This window comes from Megascapheus bottae, chromosome 10, assembly GCF_031878675.1.
Source record: "Megascapheus bottae isolate mThoBot1 chromosome 10, mThoBot2.hap1, whole genome shotgun sequence".
NCBI lineage: Eukaryota > Metazoa > Chordata > Mammalia > Rodentia > Geomyidae > Megascapheus > Megascapheus bottae.
The window spans coordinates 51,005,039-51,028,660 of NC_143518.1; the positions used below are offsets into that span (position 1 = coordinate 51,005,039).

Below are 23,622 nucleotides of genomic sequence, written 5' to 3' on the forward strand. Positions count from 1 at the left end.
AGCTCTGAGGGCGACCTGTGCATCTCTGCCATGCTCTCCCAGCAACTGTGCCATCAGAGTTTAATGCATATCCCTAGAAGGATAGTGGTTATGAGTAATACCAACCTGGTATCGTCCTAAAATAATCTTGGCATTACATCCAGGCACATTTTTGCAATGTACATATAAGTTGAGGACTTCCCTTTTACAACAGTTGTCTTTAAACACCTAAAAGATAAACATGACAGATCTCACTCACACCCAATACTTGAAAACAATAAAAATGAAGATGTTATTAGTTTGGTCTTCACACATCTCGAAAGTCAGGTGGAAACTTCCAAATGTTGGTGGGAATGGAAATATCACATCACCACTTTTCAAGAAAAGATTAATTCAACTAGTGCTGGTGGTTTATGCTATAAACCTAGATACACATGAGGCTGAGATCTGAGTATCACAGTTCAACTAGCCCAGGCAGACAAATATATGATCGTCTTATCTCTAATTAAACACCAAAAAAGTTAAAAGTGAAGCTGTGGCTCAAATGGTAGAGTGCTAGCCTTGAGTAAACAAGCCAAACAAGAGCATAAGGACCTGAATTCAAGCCCCAGAACTGGCACACAAGGAAAGAGAAAGGGAAAGGGAAAAGGAAAGGGAGATGGACAAAAGAAAGGGAAAGATTATTTCAGACTCATATTTCTGACTAGCCAGATAATTCAATGCTCAAGAGGGCAGACTGTTGCTACAATCATTTCAGATGAACTTGGACTGTGAAAAGTCAGAAGAGCTGTGATTGTGACCAAGGGCTGTGACTTCAGCTTCCCACCTCATAGTAAATCATCAGATCATCAGTGAAGCTATGCCAGCTTACCTTTTCAATACAAACCAGAGGTTGGCAAGTCTTTGTTACAGGCTCAGAGAGTAAACATCCTCAGCTTTGCAAGCCACATCACAACCATCTCTGTTATCACATTTCATCTCTGACATACACAATACTTAAATGTGTGAGCGCAGCTGTGTTCCGGTAAAACATTACTGATGTTCAATGACATTTGAGTTTCATATAATTTTCATGGTTACAATATATGCTTATTATTTTTGCCAGTCCTGGGGCTTGAACTCAGGGCCTAAGCACTGCCCTTGGGCTTTCTCAAGGCCAGAGCTCTATCACTTGAGCCATAGCACCATTCCTGGTTTTTTCTATGTATGTGGTACCGAGGAATCGAACCCGAGTCCTTTGTGCATGCTAGGCAAGCACTCTACCACTAGACCAAACTCCCAGCCCTATATTCTTATTTTTAAAATATGTCTCTGTTTAAATATTTTAATAGAAAAAGTTGGAAAAAAGTTTTTTGTTTTTTTTTGGATACATCCTTCTTTTGAATCCCTTCAACTACTTAAGAATGTGAAAGCAGGTTGTGTGGCAGGTTGGATTTTCCCCAAGGCTATAGTATGCCAACTCTAGACCCTTATAGTAAACATAGTACAGACTTGTGTGAGGCATTTGCAAAATGCATCATAAAGAGTATAGAGAAGGATGTGGGCACTGGTAGCTCATGCCTATAATCCTAGCTAATCAGGAGGCTGAGTTCCAAAGAATCCGTAGCCTCAACATCTCATTGAACCCAGAACACTGGCTTCTCCATCACCCAAATCAAAACACTCATCTTACCTCCTGAGATTTGATAATCTCCTTATCTACAGGACAGATTGGTACTGTGTTTAATTCTCTGGAGGGAAAAATAAAAATAGAGCCAAATTAGGTGTTTAATCTCAACAGTTCTTCCAAGAACAGCCTAGCAATCCAGTCATGCTCCATCCCTGAGCAGGCCTGTCCTCGAGTGCATGAACGCTTTCCTTTGGCCTTCACTTACCACCTCCCCAGTCTTTTATGGTCTGTCTGGAAACTCCCACTCATCTTTTAGGATCTGTCAGAAAATAGTCAAGCATGGAGTTCCTCTGTCTTTTGCTAACCTGCCTTCTATCTTAGAATGAGATGTTCTAGAACGCAAACATCAGGTCTTGGTCTACTCTGTGTGTTGATTCTTCACCCTCATACAACAGAGCTCGTTTGAGTGAAGTGCCCAGAACACATAGGTGCTGAATGTCCAAACATGTAAATAAATGTGAATGTGATGCAACAACCCCTTTAAAAGGCTAATATGCCTGCCTTAAAAGAGCCCCCAACATCTGCTTCCATGTCTCTCTTGGTCTCTTCCCTCAAAACGGCATGACCTGTGTTGATAGATTGAATGCTGAGTGTTTCCCAAAGACCCACGTGTTAAAAGACTTGGTCCCCAAGGTGAAAAATGGTGGGACATTTAAGAGGAGGAACCTAATAGTCATGGGGGCGTGTCCATAAAGAGATTGTGGAACTGTTCTCCTGGCTGACAGGTCAGCAGTGTTTGCTTTGCTATATGCTCCCACCATGATATGCTGCCTCATCACAGGTCAAAATAATGGGACCAACTTATCACAACCTGCAACCTCCAAAACAGAACCCAAGCAAACCTTTTATCCTTGTAAATTAATTACCCTGTGAATTTTGTCACAGTGATTGAAAAGTTGGCTAACAGTTGTTTGTTTACAGGAGTGAGTGCATCCTTGGTAGTCGGGTCCTTTGAAGATGTGACAGCCCCTCTACCTCACCGCAAAGTACAGTCAAGGCAATCCAGCAAGCACAGACACCAGGAGATACAAGCTCCTCCTGACAGCCAGTCTGCCATCACACTGTGTATATAAGTCTGTAAGACAGGTATTGTGGAAATTTTAAGAAGAGGTTGGTATCCACAAATGAATGGTCAAAACGGAATAGTACTCTTCAAGGCCTCACAGGAAGGCCCTGGGAGAGCGCCTCCTATCTGTGGTTCTGTGGCTAACCACAGCAATTTCCTAAACCATGATTCTACTTGAGTGGCCACAGTTGGCTCTCAGATTCTGGGAACCCTTGTCTGGTTCTGGCTCTCTGTGGCTGGAGCCACCGGCTCTGCTCACTTACCTCAGGGAAAGGATGCAGTGCTGGCAGAAGCGGTGCCCACAACCTGTCTGGTGGGGGTTATGAAGCACTGAACGGCAGAAGGCACACTTGTAACGCTCTTCCAGTTGCTCCACAAATTGGTACTCTGTGTTGGGCTCAAAGTCCAAGGAAATGGAGTTGCCAGAATTTTGGCGAATAAAACCACAGGGGGCTCTTCCTTGCTCCTCCGAATAAGCCATTCTGGGGAGGAGAATTAAGTGTGAAAACAAACAACTACAGCCATCAAGTGTTCACTACTTGTTTCATTATTAGTGGTCATTCTAGGACATTTGAGAAGCAATAGCAATTTCCTGGCACTAGGGACTCTGGCAAAGGAAAGGTGATTTGCTGGGGTTTTTAAGAGCTCTCTTAGACCATTTACAGGATGCTAAAGTATCCTGTCAGTGTGGCCACATGTGTGAGCTAAACACAGTCAGGTGTTAACTACATTATAATCAAACTGATATTGATTTTGGATTTTTCTTCTAAAATTGAGAATTGAAACAAATGTTTTGCTAAACCTTTTCAGAAGAGTCTTATAGACTCCAACAAATTTCTTGCCATCAATCCCAGACTCTTCTTATCTCTCCCTCTTTTCCTCTCATCCTACTACTGGAAAGGACTGAATGTTTATTTCTTGCCCCCAACCCTGTTAAATTCATAGGATGAAATCCTAACCTACAAGGTGATGTTGTTAATAGGTGTGGTTTTGGGATATATTAGGCCTTGTGGATAGAATGATCATGAGTAATATTAGAGTCCTTATAAAAGAGGCCAAAAGTTCTCTCTTATTGCAGGGAATGGTACAATTAAAAATCTATAACCTTTAAGAGTACACCAGACACCAACTTGAGTTCATTTTAAAGCATTTTATCAACATATTTAAGAAATGTTCTAGATACATGTTTTAGTAAAATATCCTAGTAAAAACTGAAGAATTATCCATTGAATGGGAAGGGGGTCTCAATGTACAAGAAGTAATGTACCCACTACCTGACGAATATAACTGTAACCTTTCTATATATCAACCTGACAAGAAAACACAATAATAATAATAATAAACAGAAAAGTAATAGCAAAAAAAGAGTGTACCTTACCAGAACTAACCATGATGGCACCCTGATCCCACACTTCCAGATTCTAGAACTGTGAGAAATAAATTTCTATTGCTCTAAACCACCCAGTCTCCAAAATTTTTATCATCATGTGTATCCCAAACTAAGGCAAACAACAAGTTGCATCCTTTCTCATATGAATTAAATGGGATCCCACAATTGCTTGCTCCTCCAATCCATACTCAATGCTTCAGAGTCAAGGTAATGTTTTCAAGATGCAAATATGATGCAAAGTTATCTCCTCATCTTTCAGTAGCTTTTCTAAATTCTGAGGTATATAATACGAAGCATGCTACAAGACTGAGCCTCTCCACAGCAGCACCTTTATTTCTTTTGCTTCCTTCTCTCTAGCTACACTGGCTTTTTCACTCTTCCAGTATACCATGTTTTCTGTCACACAGCTTTCATACAACTGGTAGCCTCTGTCTGATGGGTGTCACTCTCCAGGTGTCACATAATTAATTCACACTCATGCTTCAGCTTTCATTTCAAGTGCAGGATCTTTAGGCATCCTTTCTCTTCTCCTGCTCTAACTGAAAAAGGCCTATTCTCTCTGCTGTAAAAGATGAATACAGCCTTCAGAGAGTGGTTGGGAATATGAATGAGAGGGAAGATTTTTCACTAGATAGTTCTTATGAACTTTTGGACACAAATGTATTATTAATTTAAAATTTATACACACAGAAAAACTGAACAGTCACTAGGTCATTCCACCAGCTTTCTTTCTTCGCAGATATATTTGGCTTTGACACTAGACATGGCATGTGATTATCTGATTTATATCTTTGTTCCTCAGTGACTCATGGTTCACATCTGGCCTTGTTCACCACTGCATCCTCAGCCCTAGAATTGCATATGGAGTAGAAAATGGCTCAACATTTTGTTGAATTAATGTGCTTGACTGGATTAATAGTACAGCTGTGTTTGTGTTGGTCTCTAATTAGGAATTTGTGTGTGTGTATGTGTGTGTGTGTGTGCGTGTATCTTTAAAATGTGATGTCTGTGTTTTAAAAATGCGATGACAACTCTACACACATTTTTCTCTAAACCAGTTCACACCTACCTGACACACCTGTACATACCTGTCCCTAGGTTAAAAGAGCCTGCCTTCCTATCAAGAATGCTGGCACTGTATAGTGCAGGGTGGATTGGTATTCTAAGAGTGTGTCAAATGGTTAAATATGGAAACCTACGGGGGTGGACCGTGGGGGTGTCATCCTTCCACACAGCTGAAGAGAGGAAGGCCTGGCCTTCACATTCTCCTGGGGACCCTAGTGGCTCTCCTGTGGTGAGGGGGTCAGCTGGGCCAATGGAAATCAGGGGAAAGATGCATGGTCCAAACTGGTACCCAGCTTTGTTTAGATAATCTCTTGCCTGGGATCTGGCATGTGTCTCTTCTAGTTAGAGTTGGCTGAGCCTGGAAAAAGGAGCAGAGGAAGACTACTGGCTTTCTTCAGTAAATAAGAGTCACTGGTGCCCTGCTGCAGTGAATAAAAGTCTCTTTCTAAATTCCTATATTGGAATTAAGACTCAATGTTATAGTGTTAACAGGCACAACTTTTGAAAAATGATTGCTGGGCACTGGTGCCTCACACTTGTAATCTAGCTACTGAGGAGGCTGAGATCTGAGGATCACGGTTCAAAGCCAGCCCAGGCAGGAAAGTCTGAGACTCTGATCTCCAATTAACCACCAGAAAACTGTGGCTTAAGTAATAGAGCAATAGCTTTGAGTTGAAGAGCTCAGGGATAGCGCCAAAGCCCAGAGTTCAAGCCCCACAACTGACCAAAAAAAAAAAAAAAAAAAGCGGGGGAGAAAGAAAGAAAGATAGAAAGAAAGATGATTAAGCCAGGCATGGAGTGCAGCACAGACTGGGTGACTACAAGCGGAAATCTTCATCCTGCCGGCCACAGACAGACTCAGACAACCAAGGGGAAGTGAGTACCTCACTAAAGAAAAACATTCTCACTCCTGCTCACAGAATGGTATTGGGAAGGTAGCCCCTTCCCCAACAACCGAGCGCATCACCATCTTGGCTACTGGCAAAGACCCTGCCAGACCAACTAGCAGATAAGTGGAGCCTGAGAAGTGGTGTGGCAGTGTCATTTCTCAAAAGGGCTAAGGATCTGACCAGTGCCAACTTAGCCGGGTAATCAATTCCCTGCCCTGGAGGAAGCAGTTCCTCCCTGGCGTGGTGTTTCTCTCCCGGTAAACAAAGCCAGAGGTGGCTCCACCTCCAGGCTACTCTCTGCAGAACTGGATAAAACAATATTGGCCCCAGGCTGGATCAGAGTGACTTCAGAAGCTTGACAGACTCTAGATAGAATACAACTCCATTCACATTCAAGCTACTCAAACAGGCAACTTTCTCCTGGAGGACACATAAAACTCATCACCCAGCCAGTAAATTAACCAGGGTGGGCAGTCACAAAGACCCCAAGTCTGTAAGTCAGAACTTTTTCTGCCCAGTCAAGCAAACTGATTGGAAAAACCAACTAAGCCACAACACAGGAGATGAGACTTCTTAAAGAGATTGGATCCTGAATTTAGTGGAGACACAAGTTTTCCCTCCAAAAAATTGAAGAATTTTTTTTCTAGTCATAATTTTCTAAAATTTTGCCCCCCCCCTTTTTTTTTTTACCAGTCCTGGGGCTTGGACTCAGGCCTGGGCACTGACCTTGGGCATTCCCCAAGGCCAGCACTCTACCACTTGAGTTGCAGCACCACTTCAGACCCAAACCTGGGTCTTTGTGCATGATAGTGTTGTGCCAAGATTGTCCCATGTTCTGGGAATGACTCCTTCACCTCCCTTGCTCAGGGCCCATGTATTAACTAGTCCGGACTTGAATCCCAGGTGGCAACAGCTCAATGCTCAGTGGACACCTGAGCTCTGATCAATCTTGAAGTGACCAGTGGTTCGAAGTTACCAAACAGCCAATCAGATGATTTTAACTAATCCCCTTAAAACCTTTATTCGGGACCTCTTAGCGTTGCCGACTACGGGTACTCGGAGGTCCAAGTTCGAACTCGTATCCAAGTTCGAACTCGTAATAAACGACCCTTGCTTTTAGCTTTGCTATGGCCTCTGGTGGTTCTTTCGGGGTCCTAGGAATTCTGGTACAACTTTTGGTGCATTGGTCGGGAACCCCCAAGCCCACCTAGACGCCTAGTCAACAGGTCATGGAAAAACTTCGGTAAATAAGCCGGCTTTGTTTGTCTCTGTGTCTGTGTATGTATTATCTGTTAATCTGCTAATCTGGGTTGCCTATAGGTACTGTATCTGGGTCAGTGATGAGCTACAGGATCGTTGATGGGCCGGTGGGAGACATCCCCCAGACCCCATCTGGAGCTATCTGTAAGGAATATTAGCCCATCTGGTCAGGCAGGATTTAGCCTGAAGCGCACTTGTGGTCTGTGTTTTTGTTTGTTCCATGTATTTCTGTGTCTTTTGATTTGGGCATTTCCCTCTGAGATGGGTCAGACACAGACCACCCCACTTACTCTTCTAACGACAAATTTTAAGCATGTTAGAAACAGGGGTTTTGACTTCAGTAAAGGCAAACTAATTACTCTTTGTAATTTGGAGTGGCCGACCTTTGATGTTGGATGGCCCCCAGAGGGCACTTTCAGCCTCCCCATAATACGGAAGGTAAGGGAAAAGATCTTTTTACCAGAACGGTCTGGCCACCCTGATCAGATTCTTTATATTGTTTGGCAGGATCTGGTAGAGAACCCCCCTGCCTGGTTATCTCTTTCTTCTCTCAACCAGCAATGTCTTGGCCCTGCACCAGGCTAATGCTCCCTGACTCAAGCCCTCAGCTCCCCTTTACCTGGTTCTGGCTGACAGTATGGATTCCCTACTCTTTGAACCTCCTCCATACTTTCCTCCTCCTTTCAATCCACAAATGCCAGCAGGAGTAGAGGCACCTTCCCCGGACGAGGTGGAGGCGAAAGTGGCTGCTCCAAACACGAGTAATGCTGAAGGCCCAGCGGGCAGGACGCAGGGACGTGCCCAGCGAGCAGCGAGCCAGTGCTTTCCCCATTCCACGGTGGCCGTCCTGCTGCATGAAATTGGTTTTCCAGATGACACTGGGAATCCTAGGTTCCAGTATTGGCCTTTCTCCACCAGTGACCTCTAGAAAACCCAGAGTGCTCGTTTTTCTGATAACCCCAAAGATCTGATCTCTCTTCTAGACAGTGTTATGTTCACTCACCAGCCCACCTGGGATGATTGTCAGCAGCTCCTCTGAATCCTGTTCACCACAGAGGAGGGGGAAGGGATCCAAGTGGAGGCCAGGAAACTGGTCCCTGGCGATGATGGGCAGCCCACTGTTAATCCAGATTTGATTAATGATACTTTTCCCTTAACTAGACCTCCCCAGGATAAATGGGACTACAACACGGCAGAAGGTAGGGGAAGGCTACGGGTGTATCGCCAGACTCTAATGGTGGGTCTCCGGGCTGCTGCTCACAAGCCCACTAATTTGGCTAAGCTGTATTCAGTTTTTCAAGGTAAAGCAGAAAATCCCTTTGAGTATTTAGAGAGACTAATGGAAGCCTTTAGACAGTTCACCCCAATGGACCCTGAGGCCCCTGAGAATCAGGCAGCTGTGGTCATGTCCTTTGTTAACCAGGAGGCTCCGGATATTAAGAGGAAGCTACAGAAATTAGAGGACCTAGAAGGAATTCTAGGTATTCAAGATTTACTCAGGATTGCTCAGAGTCCTTAATAATAGGGATACCCCAGAGGAGAAACAGCTGAGAGCAACAGAGAATGACTCGAGTACTGGCTCCTGTAGTTCAACAGGAAAGACCACCACAAATAGGTGGCCCACAACCTCCAAGGCCCCTAGTCGAAACTTGAGCCAAGATCAATGTGCTTACTGCAACAAATCGAACTGTTCTGCCAAAGTCTCAGGACGACCACCAAGAGACCACCGAGAGTCAGACGTTCCGAAATGCAAGAGCAAGGCTTTATTCAGGCGGGCTGCAGCTCGTGGGCTGCAGCTCTGGCATGGTCCTACACTCCCATACAGCAGGAGCCTAGGAGAAGCCCTGAACAGCTTTTCTACAGGGCTTTTAAAGGCAAAGACTACAGATTTACATCAACATAGCAGCTATTGGAGTGAGATAAGGTAGGGGTTAGGGACAGTTCAGGGCAGTGGGAGCTAAACAAATGCCATCCCTCGAATTTACGCTTCTGCTTTAGAAAACAAATGCCATCCCTTGAATTTACACCAGTTCTGGTTAATTTTAACACAGACAGGTCAGTTCCTGGGACTTAATGGCACCACAATTCTGTTTCTTTAATTTATGTGCACTTTTGGGTCACTCACAGTTTACATAAACAAGATGGTTGCTGCTTCAGAATGGGGGGCGCTTTTTTAGCTCTTCAGGACCAGTGGCAACGAAAAACTTCCTTGTTAGTCACTCATGACGTGGAAGAGTAGGGGATATGGGGTTCAGATCCCCTCCCCGAACCTAGGGTAACTCTGCAGATGGAGGGGACTTCTGTCCAGTTTTTAGTGGGCACAGGTGCTCAGCATTCGGTTCTTACTAAGCTTGACTCCGTGGCGATTGGATGGCCTCCCTGCCTCCGAATGATTGTGGCCACGGCACTGATGGTAAAGGATGTAAGTAAGTTGACCCTAGGGCAAGAGTTACAGGTAACAAACCTCATGCTATCGAGGGCATTCTCAAACAACCCCCAGACTGATGGTTCAGTACTATAAACCCTCTTAAGATTCTCTTCCAGCCTCCAACTGCCCTTAACCCAGCCTCACTACTGCCTGATCCAGACCTGGAAGCCCCACTTCATGACTGCTGAGGTTTTGGCCCAAGTGCATGGAGTAAGAGAGGATTTGCAAGATGAGCCTCTGCCAGATGAGAAGATTGGTTCACCGATGGAAGCAGCTTTATGCACCAAGGCCAGAGGTATGTGGGGGCTGCAGTAGTCTCAGAGACTGAAGTAATCTGGGCTGAGTCCCTGCCTGCAGGAATCAGCACAAAGAGCAGAACTGGCGGCTTTAACCCAAGCTCTAAGACTGGGTAAGGATAAAAGACTGACAGTTTATACAGACAGTCGGTATGCCTTTGCCACCTCCCACATACATAGGGCAATATACAGAGAGAGGGGCCTCCTCACAGCAGAAGGAAAAAACAGGATGGTGATTTTTGAACTTCTGTTTTCACTCCAAGCCCTGCAAAGGGCTCACCAAGAAGTCTGGCCCAACCTGAGGGACCTGTCCAAGACGGAACCACCTCTGGTGCCTCATCGCTATAGACCAGGTGATTGGGTACTTGTGAAATGCCACCGGCAAGAAAATCTGGAGCCACAGTGGAAAGAACCCTTTCAGGTCATCCTGACAACACCTACCACCCTCAAGGTAGACAGAGTAGCTTCTTGGATCCATTACACCCATGCCAAGCCAGTGGATCCATTTCCAGACCTCATAGAACCCTCGGCTGAAACAACTTGGAAGATCAATCGGACCAAAAGTAGCCCACTAAAAATTAAGTTGTGCCGCCCAAACCAATAATAGTTCCTAGTGTAGGTGGGAACAACAGGTACGGGCAGTATCTGGACAGAGACTCTGTGTGGGCAAATACTCACAGTTGTGCATTTAATTTTTCCCCTTGGTTGACAACCCTGTTTTCTGCCTTAGCTGGACCCTTAGGCCCTTGTGTGATTATGCAGAGATAGATCCAAGATTGGCTCTAAAAGTATCATGGGAAAGAGGGGAATATTGTGCCAAGACTCTCCCATGTTCTGGGAATGACCCCTTCCCCCCTTGCTCAGGGCCCATGTAATAACTAGTCTGGACTTGAACCCCAGGTGGCAACAGCTCAATGCTCAGTGGACACCTGAGCTCTGATCAATCTTGAAGCAACCAGTGGTTCAAAGTTACCAAACAGCAAATCAGGTGACTTTAACTAATCCCCTTAAAACTTGTTTGTATAAAAGCTGTGTAAAACCTTTGTTCAGGACCTCTTAGCATTGCCGGCTACGGGTACTCGGAAGTCTGAGTTCGAACTCCTATCCAAGTTCGAACTCGTAATAAACGACCCTTGCTTTTAGCTTTGACTATGGCCTCTGGTGGTTCTTTCGGGGTCCTAGGAATTTGGGTACAACAGTAGGCATGCTCTCTCCCACTAGACCACACTCCCAGCCTCTCATTTTCATGTTTACATGTTCCCCTTTTTTGGCCATTTTTGTCTCCATTCTTTTTTCCCCCATTTTTTCTTCTTCTGTCATTGTCATTCCTAGAAACATAGTGACAGCAATTAGTAGTAGTCCTCCTTCATTGTGTACAGACTTGGTTCAAATTATATTTTTATTGGCTCAGTCCCCTGCTTTTTAATCTTCTGATTTTTAATCTTAGTATTTCTTAAGAATTCATAATTGTGAGGAGTATTTCTTAAGAATTCATAATTGTGAGGCATCTTTTAAAATCGTTGATCTAATATATAGTTCTATTTTTCTTTTATATTCTTTTTATTTTTTTATTCATTTATTTTCCCTTTCCGTCACTTTAGGTTACAGTTATCTTCATTCTATTCCTTTCCTTTATTTCTATATTTCTATATTACTATATTACTCTTACATTCCTACATTACTCTTCTCTTGTTTTCCTCTCTTATTTTTTATAATATCTTTATATCTCTGGTCCCTTGTTCCTTCTTCAATTTCCACAGTTGATTGTTGTTGACCCAGACTGTATATGTATTTGTCCAATTATACTGTAGTTCCAGAGTGATTTAAATCTCATAGAGACTGGATTCTGTGTGTGTGTGTGTGTGTGTGTGTGTGTGTGTGTGTGTGTGTGTTTGTCATAAAACTGTTCGGTGGTGTTGTTGGATTTGTTTGTAAATGCACAAAAGAAGAGAGTGAAAATACCAAGCTAAAATTGTGAACCTCTATAGTTTGGGCAGCTACAGAGCACTAGGTTGATTATTATCTTAAAATTGTAATCTGGTGTGGTATTAGTCTTATTCCCATCTTCAAATGGGCAGAACAAGAAACTGAAGAAAAATGGCAAATCAAGGAATTGTATCTCCCACTCAAATTAAATAGGCAACAGAGCAGTCAATGGGAAGCACACAGGGGAGTGCCCTAAATGCTCTACAAATGCTATTGGTAAACATGGTCAATGAAAAGTTTGAAAACATAAAGGATATACATAAACGTCAGGAAGCCAATCAAATAATGGAGGAATTCATAGAATCTACAAACAGAAAGCTGAATGAATCCCAACAAAAGTCCACTGAGAGTAAAGCTTCTGAGCTAAAGGACTTCACAAAGAGAGCACTCAACTTGATGTTCATTGCAGTATTATTTACCATAGCGAAGATATGGAACCAACCCAGATGCCCCTCAGTAGATGACTGGATCAAGAAAATGTGGTACTTATACACAATGGAATTCTATGCTGCCATCAGAAAGAATGACATCACCCCATTTGTAAGGAAATGGAAAGATTTGGGGAAAAATCATATTAAGTAAAATAAGCCAGACCCAAAGGAACATAGGCTCAATGGTTTCCCTGATTGGTAATAATTAGTAGACATCTAAGACTCTCCTAGCAAAGGATTATAATAGCTCAAAACCTAGGTATATAAGGTCATATAGGATGAGACTAAATGAAAGGATCTCTAGAATATGGAAACAAGAGCTTTATCTTGCGTGTCTGTTCTTAATGTACTGTTATTTCTCTTTTTTTTGCCCTTTGGTTAATCTCATATTATTACTGTATCTGACTTTGTAATCTGATATATTGCATATATGCTTGTTTGTTTATTTGAAATAGGAAAGGGGGGAGGGAAATGGGTACAAAAACATAAGAAGGGGTATCAATGTGTGAGAAGTAATGCACCTACTATCTGGCAAATGTAACTGTAACCCCTCTATACATTACCTCGATAATAAAAAATGAAATGAAAAAAAAATAGGAAAGGGAAGGGAGGAAAACAAGATGATTGGGAGGGGGTGGGGGGATAGAAATGGGGACAAAACATGAATAGGGGTAGCAACATGTGAGAAGTAATGCATCTACTACCTGGAGAATGTAACTAACCCCTCTATATATTACTCCAACAATAAAAAAGTTAATAAATTAAAGAAAACACCAAAACTTAAAAGGAAAAATAAAAATAGTTGTGATGGCTGGGCACAGTGGCTCATGCCTGCAATCTTAGCTACTCAGGAGGCTGAGATCTGAGGATCAAGGTTCAAAGCCAGCCTGGGGACTCTTATCTCCAATTAACCTCTAGAAAAAGGGAAGTGGGGCTTGGATCAAGGGTAGGGTGGTAGCCTTGAGCTGAAGAGTTCAGGGACAATGCCCAGGCCCAGGGGTAGGGCAGTAGCCTTGAGCTGAAGAACTCAGAGACAGCACCCAGGCTAAGTTCAAGCTCCATGACCCACTGCCCCACCAAACATAGTAATGATGAAATCATGAGGAAGAGTTTTTTGAGGCTAGGAATTCCAGAACTACACTGAAGAGTGGAGAGAGTGGACATCCTTGCCTTGTTTCTGATTTTTGAGGAAATGGTTTTAGTTCTTTACCATTCAGTATGACATTGGCTATTGGTCTGTCATTGCCTTTATTATTTTGGGCTTAGACTCTGGGCCTGAGCATTGTCCCTGAGCTCTTCAGCTCAACGTTGCTGTCTTACTCCTGGAGCCACAGCACCATTTCCAGTTTTCTGGAAATAAGAGTCTCATGGACTTTCGTGCTCAGGCTGGCTTTCAACTGCAATCCTTAGATATCAGCCTCCTGAGTAACTAGGATTACAGGTGTGAGCCACCAGTGCTCTTTATGTCTGTGTTTACCAGAGAGATTAGTCTGTGGTTTTCTTTTTTTGTTGTTGTTGGATTCCTATCTGGTTTGGGGGATGACAGTGATGTTGAGTTCATAAAATGAATTTGCAATTGATCCTTCTGTTTTGATTTTATGGAAAAGTTTGACAAGTAACAGTGTTCAATTTTAAAAGTCTTATTGAATTCATCCGTACATCCATCGGGACCTTATCCTTGTTGGGAGACTCCTGATTGTTTCTTCAAGCTCATTGCATTATAGGCCTGTTTATTTTTTATTATATATTTATTTTGTGGGTCATGTAACTTGAACTCAGTCTGGGCACTGTCCCTGCGCTCTTCAGCTCTAGGCTACCACCCTACTCCTGGGCCTGGGCATTGTCCCTGAGCTCTTCAGCTCAAGGATACCGCCCTACCCTTTAGCCAAGCCCTACTTCCTGTTTCCTAGAGGTTAATTGGAGATAAGAGTCTCAGGTCCTTTTGTGCTTAGGGTGGCTCTGAACCTTGATCCTCAGATCTCAGCCTCCTGAATAGCTAGGATTACAGTCGTGAGCCACCATGCCAGGCCTAGCCCTGTTTAAATGGCTTATATCATCTTGGTTTAGCATAGGTAGTTTGTATGTTTCTAGGAATCAATCAATTTCATCTAGATTTTCCATCTTATTTGAGTATAGGTTTTGAAAGTTTGGATGTTTGTTGTAATGTTTCTTTGCTATCTCTAATATTGATAATCTGAGTCTCTTCTCTTATTTTCTTTATCTACTCAGCTAGTGTTCCGTCAATTTCATTAATTTTTCCCCCCAAGAATCACCTTTTTGTTTCATTGATTTGGTCATGGGGCTTGAACTCTGGGCCTGGGCATTGTTCCTGAGCTCTTCAGCTCAAGGCTACCATCCTACCCCTGGAGCCACAGCACTACTTCTGGTTTTCCTGTAGTTAATTGGAGATAAGAGTCTCTTGGACTTTACTGCCTAGGCTGGCTTTGAACTGCGATCCTCAGATCGCCTGGCTTTTGTATATAGTTTTTTTTTTTAAATACTAGTTTATTTATATTCATGTATGAAAAAATGGCCAAAACTATCATTTATATACATACTGAAAACAGCATTCATTAAGTCATATTTAAATTTTATAAAGAACAATCATTAAAACACTGATTGGTTACAGAGAGCAAAGTAGGAAGAAAAGAGTAAGATATAGTTCTACTTTTCATTAAAGAGAAGCACCCTCTGAAAAGAACTCATTAGTAATATATATCTACACTGCAAAGTAACTATATATAAAGTTAGTGATTGTACTGCTTTTATTACTTTTACTAAGCCATTTTATCTTCCTCACACTCAATGCAAAGAAATAAAACACAATGGAAGAAAAATATGTCCTTATTATTATTCACAATAAGAGGGACTGCTGCACCTTTGCAGCCTGGGTGGGAGTCCTTTATGATAGGGAACACTCAAGGGCTCAAGTGGATCAATGAACCATTTTGATTCTGATCCACTGAATAGGATCCCATCCATATGTGGTGACTGCACTAATTCCACGGGAGCTGTGACAGACGGAACCATTTCAGATTGTCCCTGTTACCTTCAAATCTTTTTTTTTATTGTTTATTTTTTTATTGTAATTAGTAAAAGGGTTACATGATATTTGCCAGATAGAAGGTGCATTAATTCACATACATTGATACCCTTTCACATGTCTTGGTACCCATTTCCCTCCCCCCCTACCCGTCTTGGTTTTCCCCCCTTCCCTATCAAATTTCAAGGCATTGGCCTCCTACCTTCAAATCTTAAGAAAAGACCTTACAAAGTAAATGTAATACCTGATCTGTCTATAAATTAAACTTACAGGCTGATTCTTAGTATAAGGTGGAAAAGGAGGCCCTGTCTTACATACATATACAGAAAAGTATTATTGTGGTCTAAAGATTGCTAAATTGACTTGTGTTTTTATAACAAGATAAGGTATACATCAAAACCACCATCAGATTAAGAAACTTCCACAACTTTGATCAATTCTTCAAACAACGGAGCAAGTTCCTTTTCTAGGATCACAATTAGTCCTGTGTTGGCATTAGTACTGGCTATGAAACTGACCACGAGAAGTAGACGATTGAATTGAACTACCTGGTAGGTGTTATAGTAACAGATGATGCTTTTATTCTTGGAAAGCCCAAGTTTGCTCCCTTGGTCTGTTGCAAGGGCAAAAGTAGATAAGAAACCAGGTCGTAAAGCATGCTCAGGAGCATTATTATTGGCCACTTTGATAACAGGTACTCCATCTCTGACACAACAATAACATGGAGTCCTTCAACGCTTGGTAACTTCTTATACGGGAATCGCTTTAGGTCATCCGCCATGACGAACCCCTTTCCCCTCGGAGACTCAATCTTGCACGCTCGGGTTTCCTGGCCACGGGAATATCCCCACCGCGCAACGAGTCTCCGGCAAACTGTTGTCACATGACTGATGACCTCGCTGCCACTCCCCCGGAAGCGTGTATATAGTTTTTATAGTCTCTATTTCATTGATTTCTCCCCCTAGTATCTGTTTGGGGATTGGTTTGTTCCTGTTTTTCTAGCGGTCGCATCATGAGGTTATTTACTTGCAGTTTGTTTTCTTTATGTGCATAGTTAGAGCTATGAACTTTCCTCTCAACACTGCTTTTGCAGTATCCCAGAGATCACCCTATGAACTGTAAGAAATTTTTGATTCCTTGCTTCATTACTTTAGTGACCCATGTGTTTGTTCAGCAGTGTATCGTTCAGTCTCTATGTATTTGAGTGTTTTCTGCAGTATGTTTTATTGTTGAGAATTCGTTTAATTCCATTGTGATCAGATAGGATGCAAGGAATTACCTCAATCCTTTTGTATTTGCACAAGCTTGTGTGTCCTAGGATATGGTCAATTATGGGCAGCTGAGAAGAATGTGGTTGCTGGGTGAAATAATCTGTACATGACAATGAAGTCCATTTGGGTTTTGGTATCATTTAATTATGGATGATGCAATGTTTCATGTTAGAGAAAAAGACAGTTTCAGAGTTAGAGTCAGGAAATCTATAAGATTTAGGACAAACTGCACCTTATTTCAAGGACAATGGGAGTATCAGGATGAATCAAAGCTTGAGTATTTTTTGTTAACTTTAGGACTGGGCTTCCATTAACATTAAGGTTAGAGTTAGGGTTCAGGCCGAGGTTTGGATTAGGGTTAGGGAAATGAAAATTTAGCATCAAATTGAAAGTAAATTTAAGAACTAAAAGCTGAGTAAGAGTTAGGATGAATGTGAAACAGCATATTTCTCTTCATATCAAGTCTCATGTACAAGTTGGTTTCAAGTTAGCCTTAATGATCCTGTTAGGGTTAGGGTTAAAAAACTGGTAAGATACTTGGTGAAACTGCAACCTATTTTAAGAAATACTAGTTGAATCAAAATTAGTATGAGTAAAGCTAGTGTTTTTAGCATGTGGGTATAATTCCAATTAAGGTGAGAGTTACTTTTTTTCTTTTGTCAGTCCTGGGCCTTGAACTCAGGGCCTAAGCACTGTCCTCAAGCTTTCTCAAGGATAGAGCTCTACCACTTGAGTCACAACATCACTTCTGGATTTTTTTTCCCCTATGCATGTGGTATGGAGGAATTGAACTTGGGTCTTTGTGCATGCTGGGCAAGCATTCTACTACTAGGCCAAACTCCTGGCCCAGGGTTACTTTTTAATTCTGGTTGGGGTTAGGGTTAAGAAAAGGTAAGCCTGAGTTTTCCACTAATAAGTAGAAACAAAGTAAATGTGAAATTTAATAGAAACTAGATTACTTTCCTAACTTTTACTCTTTGGGTGTTAATTCAGTTATGATTAAGGTTAGGTTTCTGTTTAGGTTTAGGGTTAGGGTTAGGAAATGGTTTAGTTGTGAAGAAAATCTGAAACATTTTAGGATCAAGAGTTCAGGAAAAATTTCAGTGGAAAACAATACTTTGACTTGTTTGGGGGAAAAAGCTCAGGGTATAGCACCTGCCAGCTGTTGTAGTTAAATGCTGTTACTATGGCCACTTTCAAGCTACCAATGGAAAGTCACTTAACTCCAATTGGGAAGACATAGGCACACATGGCTCTCCAGTCATGCTTTTCCAGTAGTTGCTGCTCTGGCACTCGGAGGACCCCTGAAGCTCAATCTTGGAAGAAACTGCTCTGATAGGACGCTATGGGGGCCAATGTCTTGGCAGCTTGTATTGCTGGGTCCACTCCATTGTGACTCTCAGACACTATCCTTGGCCTTGCTGCACCCATGCCTGTTGAACATGCTGTCACCTGCTGGCCTTATTCACTCCCTAATCTACTGTTGTCTTATTCAGCATTTGCTTTATTTTGTTTTTGCATTTTTTTTATTGTAATTAGTAAAAGGGTTACATGATATTTGCCAGATAGAAGGTGCATTAATTCACATACATTGATACCCTTTCACTTGGTGCATTTGCTTTATTAAATCAGGTTTTTATCTCATTACACATTAAAAAAATCAGAAGTTATATTCTGCTGTGAGACAGGGACCTCAGATGCCTTGGGGAGAATGTTCTTGTATATAAAAGGATCTGTAGTGTTTCAAGTTTCCTCAGTCCTCCAGCCACTCCCCTCAGCCACAGAAGAGCCCAACCACAGAACTTCAAAGGCTGACATCGCTTTGCCTAGCAAATACAGTTCTCTAGTTAGTTAGATTCTTGTAGCTGGAACTCTATCACTCCATGGCAGCTATTTCATGGAAATGAGTAAACATTCCACTTTATGAAAACTTTCCTTCTGGGTATAATGGTTTATGAAACAGGAATAGAAAAGGAATTGAGAAGAGGAAAAGAAATCACAACCACGGAAGTTTGGCCTAGTGGTTAAAAGTGCTTGCCTAGCATGCATGAAGACCCGGGTTAGATTCCTTGGTACCACATATATAGGGAAAAAAAAAAGCCGGAAGTGGTGCTGAGGCTCAAGTGGTAGAGCTCTAGCCTTGAGAAAGTCCAAGGCCAGTGCTCAGGCCCTGAGCTCAAGCCCAGGACTGGCAAAAAAAAAAGAAAAAGAAAAAAGAAATTACAACCACTAATAATAGAGCTTGGTATGGCATCTTCCTGCAGTCAATGACACCTTTTCCTGCCAGTGATGGAGTGTGTGTGCTTCTCCTACGGAGGAGTTATTACCTCAAGCCAACAAAGACCAAAGAAAATCTCATCCATCGATTCCCTACTCCCTAAAACTCTGACATCAATTTATTTATTTATTTATTTACTTACTTACTTATTTACTTACTTGTCTGTTATGGGGTTTGAACTGGGCCTGGGTGCTATCCCTGAGCTCTTCAGCTCAAAGTTACTGCCCTATCCCTGGAGCCACAGTGCAGCTTCCCGATTTCTAGTGGCTAACTGGAGATAAGAGTCTCACAGACTTTAGTGCCTGGGCTGGCTTTTAACTAAGATCCTCAGATCTCAGCCTCCTGAGTAGTTAGGATTACAAGTGTGAGCCACTACACCTGACTTGCTTATTTATTTATTTATTTTTTGCCAGTCCTGGGCTTGAGCTCAGGGCCTGAGCACTGTCCTTGGACTTTCTCAAGCCTAGAGCTCTACCACTTGAGCCTCAGCACCACTTCTGGCTTTTTTTCTATGTATGTGGTACTGAGGAATCGAACCCGGGTCTTCATGCATGCTACGCAAGCACTCTACCACTAGGCCAAACTCCCTGCCCTTATTTTTTATTTTTAAAATTTTTGTTGTGCTAATGGTAGAGCTTGAATTCAGGGTCTGGGCACTATCCCTTCATTTTTTTTTTTTCTCAAGGCTGGCTACTACTTGAGCCACAGCTCTGCTTTCAGCTTTTGCTAGTTAATTGGAGAAAAGAATTTGACAAACTTTTCTGCCTAGGCTGGCCTCAAACTAAGATAATCAGATTTCAGCCTCCTGAGTAGCTAGAACTACAGGTATGAGCCACCAGCACTCAGTTTTCTTAGTTTCTTTTAAAGGCTATTTCTTGATGCATGCTTTCTGGGAGTTTTGGTTGTTAGGAATTCCAAAGGTTAGCGGTAGATGCCACAGTTTAAGATCACCACTCCCATACTTCTTCCAATCATTTCTGGGAAACACAACCAAAAGGATACATTTTTGGCTACTCTTTGGTTTAAGAAGGAAAGGTAGATCTTTCTCTGTCTGTCCACGCTATCTCCAAAGTCATTCTCTTTCCATACCCTGCTTGCATTCATAAAGGTTTTGAACATTTGGAATTTCAAAAATTACCAGGTGCTGGTATCTCATACTTTAATCCTAGCTACTCAGAAGGCTGAGATCTGAAATGATGGTTCAAAGCTAGCCTGGACAAGAAATTCTATGAGACTCTTATCCCCAATAAACTACCAAAAAAAAAAAGCCAGAAGTGAGGCTGTGGCTGAAGAGGTACAGCACTACATTCAGCAAAAGAAGCTCAGGGATAGCACGCAGGCCCTGAATTCAAGACCTAAGACAGGCAAAGTAAATACATTAGTTAATTAAAATAGAAAATATATAATCATGCTATCGTTCTGAAGCAAGAATTTGGAGAACCAGATCCCCCTGGTATATCCATGTTTGTAAATTCTAATTCTTAGGAGTTACTCATTACCACAGAGCTCAGCCTAGAGGGAAAAGAACACAGGAACAGCAACCTGGATCTCCTGACACTCACCAGCCACAAAATTTTGAGCATGACATCATTCATACCTTTACCTTTATCCCTCAGCCCCCTGGCCTGCATATTTGAAGAGATCACAGTGAGTACTGCATCCAGCACTGAGTCCTGAGAACAGAGAGGTCTACAGAGTTTCAGTTTCCCTTGAGGTCCTCCAAAGAGAAGAAAAAGACATGGAAACAATACATGACAATATTTTGGCATCCTATGCCACCAAGAGATTCAGACAAGAATTACTGGAGCTGTGACAAGGTGTAGCTTTTTGTGTGTGTGTGTGGAACCTGTCCCAATTCCACCGAGTGGAAAGCATCTCAGCTAGTGTAAAAGAAGGAAATATTTCTAGATAAAAGGCATAAAAGAATTTCCCAGAGGGTATCATAAAATTTCTAGAATAGTTAGTAATTAACTCTGGTCAGAATGGAATTAAAGAAACATGCTGTCATTTGTTTTCTACTCAGAACCACTCAACTCTTGCTCTGGAATGAGATGGAACTGACAGAAAGGGAGAAGTCTGGGGACTTCCTTCTGGTACCCCATCACAGGGCTATGTGACAGAAGAACCAATTCCTACCATGACAGGCCTGCACAGTCCCCAACTGCTGAGCCACAGAACCACCAGGCACCAGTCTCTCACCCTGTAGCTTTCCTGTGACTCATCTTCAGGCAGCCCCACTCAGTCTCCTGTGTGGCTTCCCAGCTTTTTCCATCACTCATGTCCTGTGCATCTTAGTTTCCTGTTGGAAACATCTAGAAAGGTCTGTGAGATGCTAGTGTGCAGGCAAGGGAGGAATGCCTGGTGAAAGATTCTGAATGAACACCATATCTGGGAATCTTATTCTATGATTTTCATCTTTTTTTAAGGGTATGGTAAATAAAAAGGATGTCTCACCGGGAATTTGCAGACCAACATGACCTCAATAGAACCAAAGCGGGTAGGGCCAGCCCTGTCAGATCCAAGGCAGTGGCCCACATCTGTGAAGCACTATGGAGATAGGCAAAAGGACTAAGTTTAAAAGTGGATTATCAGAGAGGACTGAGGGAGAGGATAGTGGAGGACAATATCAGGTTCCAAAGAGGATAGTAAATGAGAGCTTGAGACAGGATGAAATGTGCAAGTCAAGGGCCAAGACCAAGACCTCTCAAGGCTCAGATATCTTTGGGACCAACCTAGCAGAATGGGCTGCGAAAGACTAGTTCACACCTCACATCTTTCATCAGAGTAAATCATGATTTGTCAGAATTATATAATGTATTATAAACTCCATAAATTATCCAAGTAACTTATAGGCTTCCCAGCCACATCTCAAATTTTTAAAAGTATGTCATATTGAGAAATATCCCAGTAAAGATGCAGAATTTGTCACCAAAAATATGCCCAAGGACTAAACATTTTTCACTTTACAAATACTTCCTGTTGTTTAGTGATGGTATTTGATGTAGGAAGAGAAGAGCTGGAAAGGTAAGTCCTCCATAGAGGCTGGGCTGGAACTTGAAATGAATACTGCAGGCTATTCTCTAACTCTCCTGTGTTATTTCATTGATACTTACTTTCCCAACTAGGTGGTTCATGCTTATAATCTCAGATATTTGGCAGACAGAGATCAGAAAGATAATGCTTCAAGGCTAGTCTTGCCCCCCAAGATCTTACTTCAAGCAAGCCTGATATGATAGTATATACCTATGGTCTAGCTTTGTGGAAGGGTCATAGATAGAAGGATCACAGTCTGTAAGTATATTAGATTCTACCTAAAAAATAATGAAAGCAAAAAACTCCCCAAAAAACAAAAGACTAGGGGATGTGGCTCAAGTGGTAGAGTGCCTGCCTAGAAAATTCTAGCCCTGAATTCAAACTCTATCACATCTAGAAAATGATGGTGTTTCTTTCCCTAACAATCTCCTCTGTAGCCTGCAGTGACTTGTGTGACTCCTTTCTAGGCTTGAGATTCCCAGTTACTAGATTATATAAGGGTATAGGGCTGAGAACTCTTACGCACCTGAGAGGACCCTGGGGTCCATAGCTTTCCCAAGGTGCCTTTGTAAGGGTGAGGTAGTCAGAGCAGGAGAGTATATGTAGAGAGAGTAATTTCTTCAGGAAGCAAAACAGAGCTGGAGGAATGGGGTAGGTGGGCCAGACACACCAGGAAGGAACAACAACACAGCTGGGCAGCTAGATAGGCAGCTAGACGGCAAAGCTCTACTCAGGCCTTGCTGAAGGTAAGAAGCTGACTCCCTGACACTCACATTCAACAGTAAGAGGAAGGCACAGGTATTTTATTCCCCAGACCCATTTTTTTTTTCATCCCACGCCCAGAGGAGGAAAGATTGCAACAAGTGATTAGGAAAAGTTGGACCACTCAGTCCTCAGATGTGGTGATTCCAAAGCAAGCTGGCTCTGTGTTGTCTGGGATTTGTTCTAGATGCTGGATGCTAGAGAGCTAGACCTGCTTAAGGTCACTTCTGGTGACCTAAGATGGTTCTGCTTTCCCAAAAAGGGCAGTTACTACCAGAAAAATAAAAATAGAAGAGGGCACAGTTTATATCTTCTGTTATCACTCTGGCATAAAGGAGAACTGAAATGGACTGGAAATGGCTGCAAAGTTTCTGGCTGTGACAACCAATGATCCTCCTTTTGAGACTGAAGAACAGAATGACTGCCCCTCCCCCACTCACTGCCAATCCCCACTTCAAACCTTAACCTTTTCAGCTCTCCACTGTGGAACAGATTATTCCCAAAGCTAAGAAAACAAATAAATAAAATTTCTGTGTGACCTTAGGGATAAACCAGGTTTTGTAAACTTTAATCAGACAGTTTAGATAAAGAGGAAGGGCCTTAGAGAAAGCCAGAAATAATGAAAGCATTTTCCATGGAACCTAACAGGGCAGGGAGACTGAATTAAGAGTAGGGGACATTGTAAGAGCCAGATGAGATGAAGTAACAGGCCATAGGCAGGGACAAAGAATGATGGGGAATTGAGTTTTAATTTCTTTTAACGGAAGTGTGATTT

The 23,622-nt window shown here is 42.4% G+C and overlaps 1 protein-coding gene and 1 pseudogene across 1 annotated transcript in view; both read right to left on the minus strand.

The window, feature by feature from the left end:
* LOC150058433 (TNF receptor-associated factor 5) overlaps positions 1 to 23,622 on the minus strand; it is a 45,526-nt gene that overhangs the window by 11,029 nt on the left and 10,875 nt on the right. Inside the window, exons 2-4 of the mRNA XM_090341248.1 lie at positions 2,978 to 3,196; positions 1,652 to 1,709; positions 106 to 207 (exon numbers count right to left, since the gene is read on the minus strand). Coding sequence (XP_090197374.1) covers positions 106 to 207; positions 1,652 to 1,709; positions 2,978 to 3,195 — 378 coding nt within the window. The 5' untranslated portion in view covers position 3,196. The remainder of the gene's footprint in view (positions 1 to 105; positions 208 to 1,651; positions 1,710 to 2,977; positions 3,197 to 23,622) is intronic.
* Positions 15,812 to 16,524, minus strand: LOC150058434 (ragulator complex protein LAMTOR3 pseudogene; annotated as a pseudogene).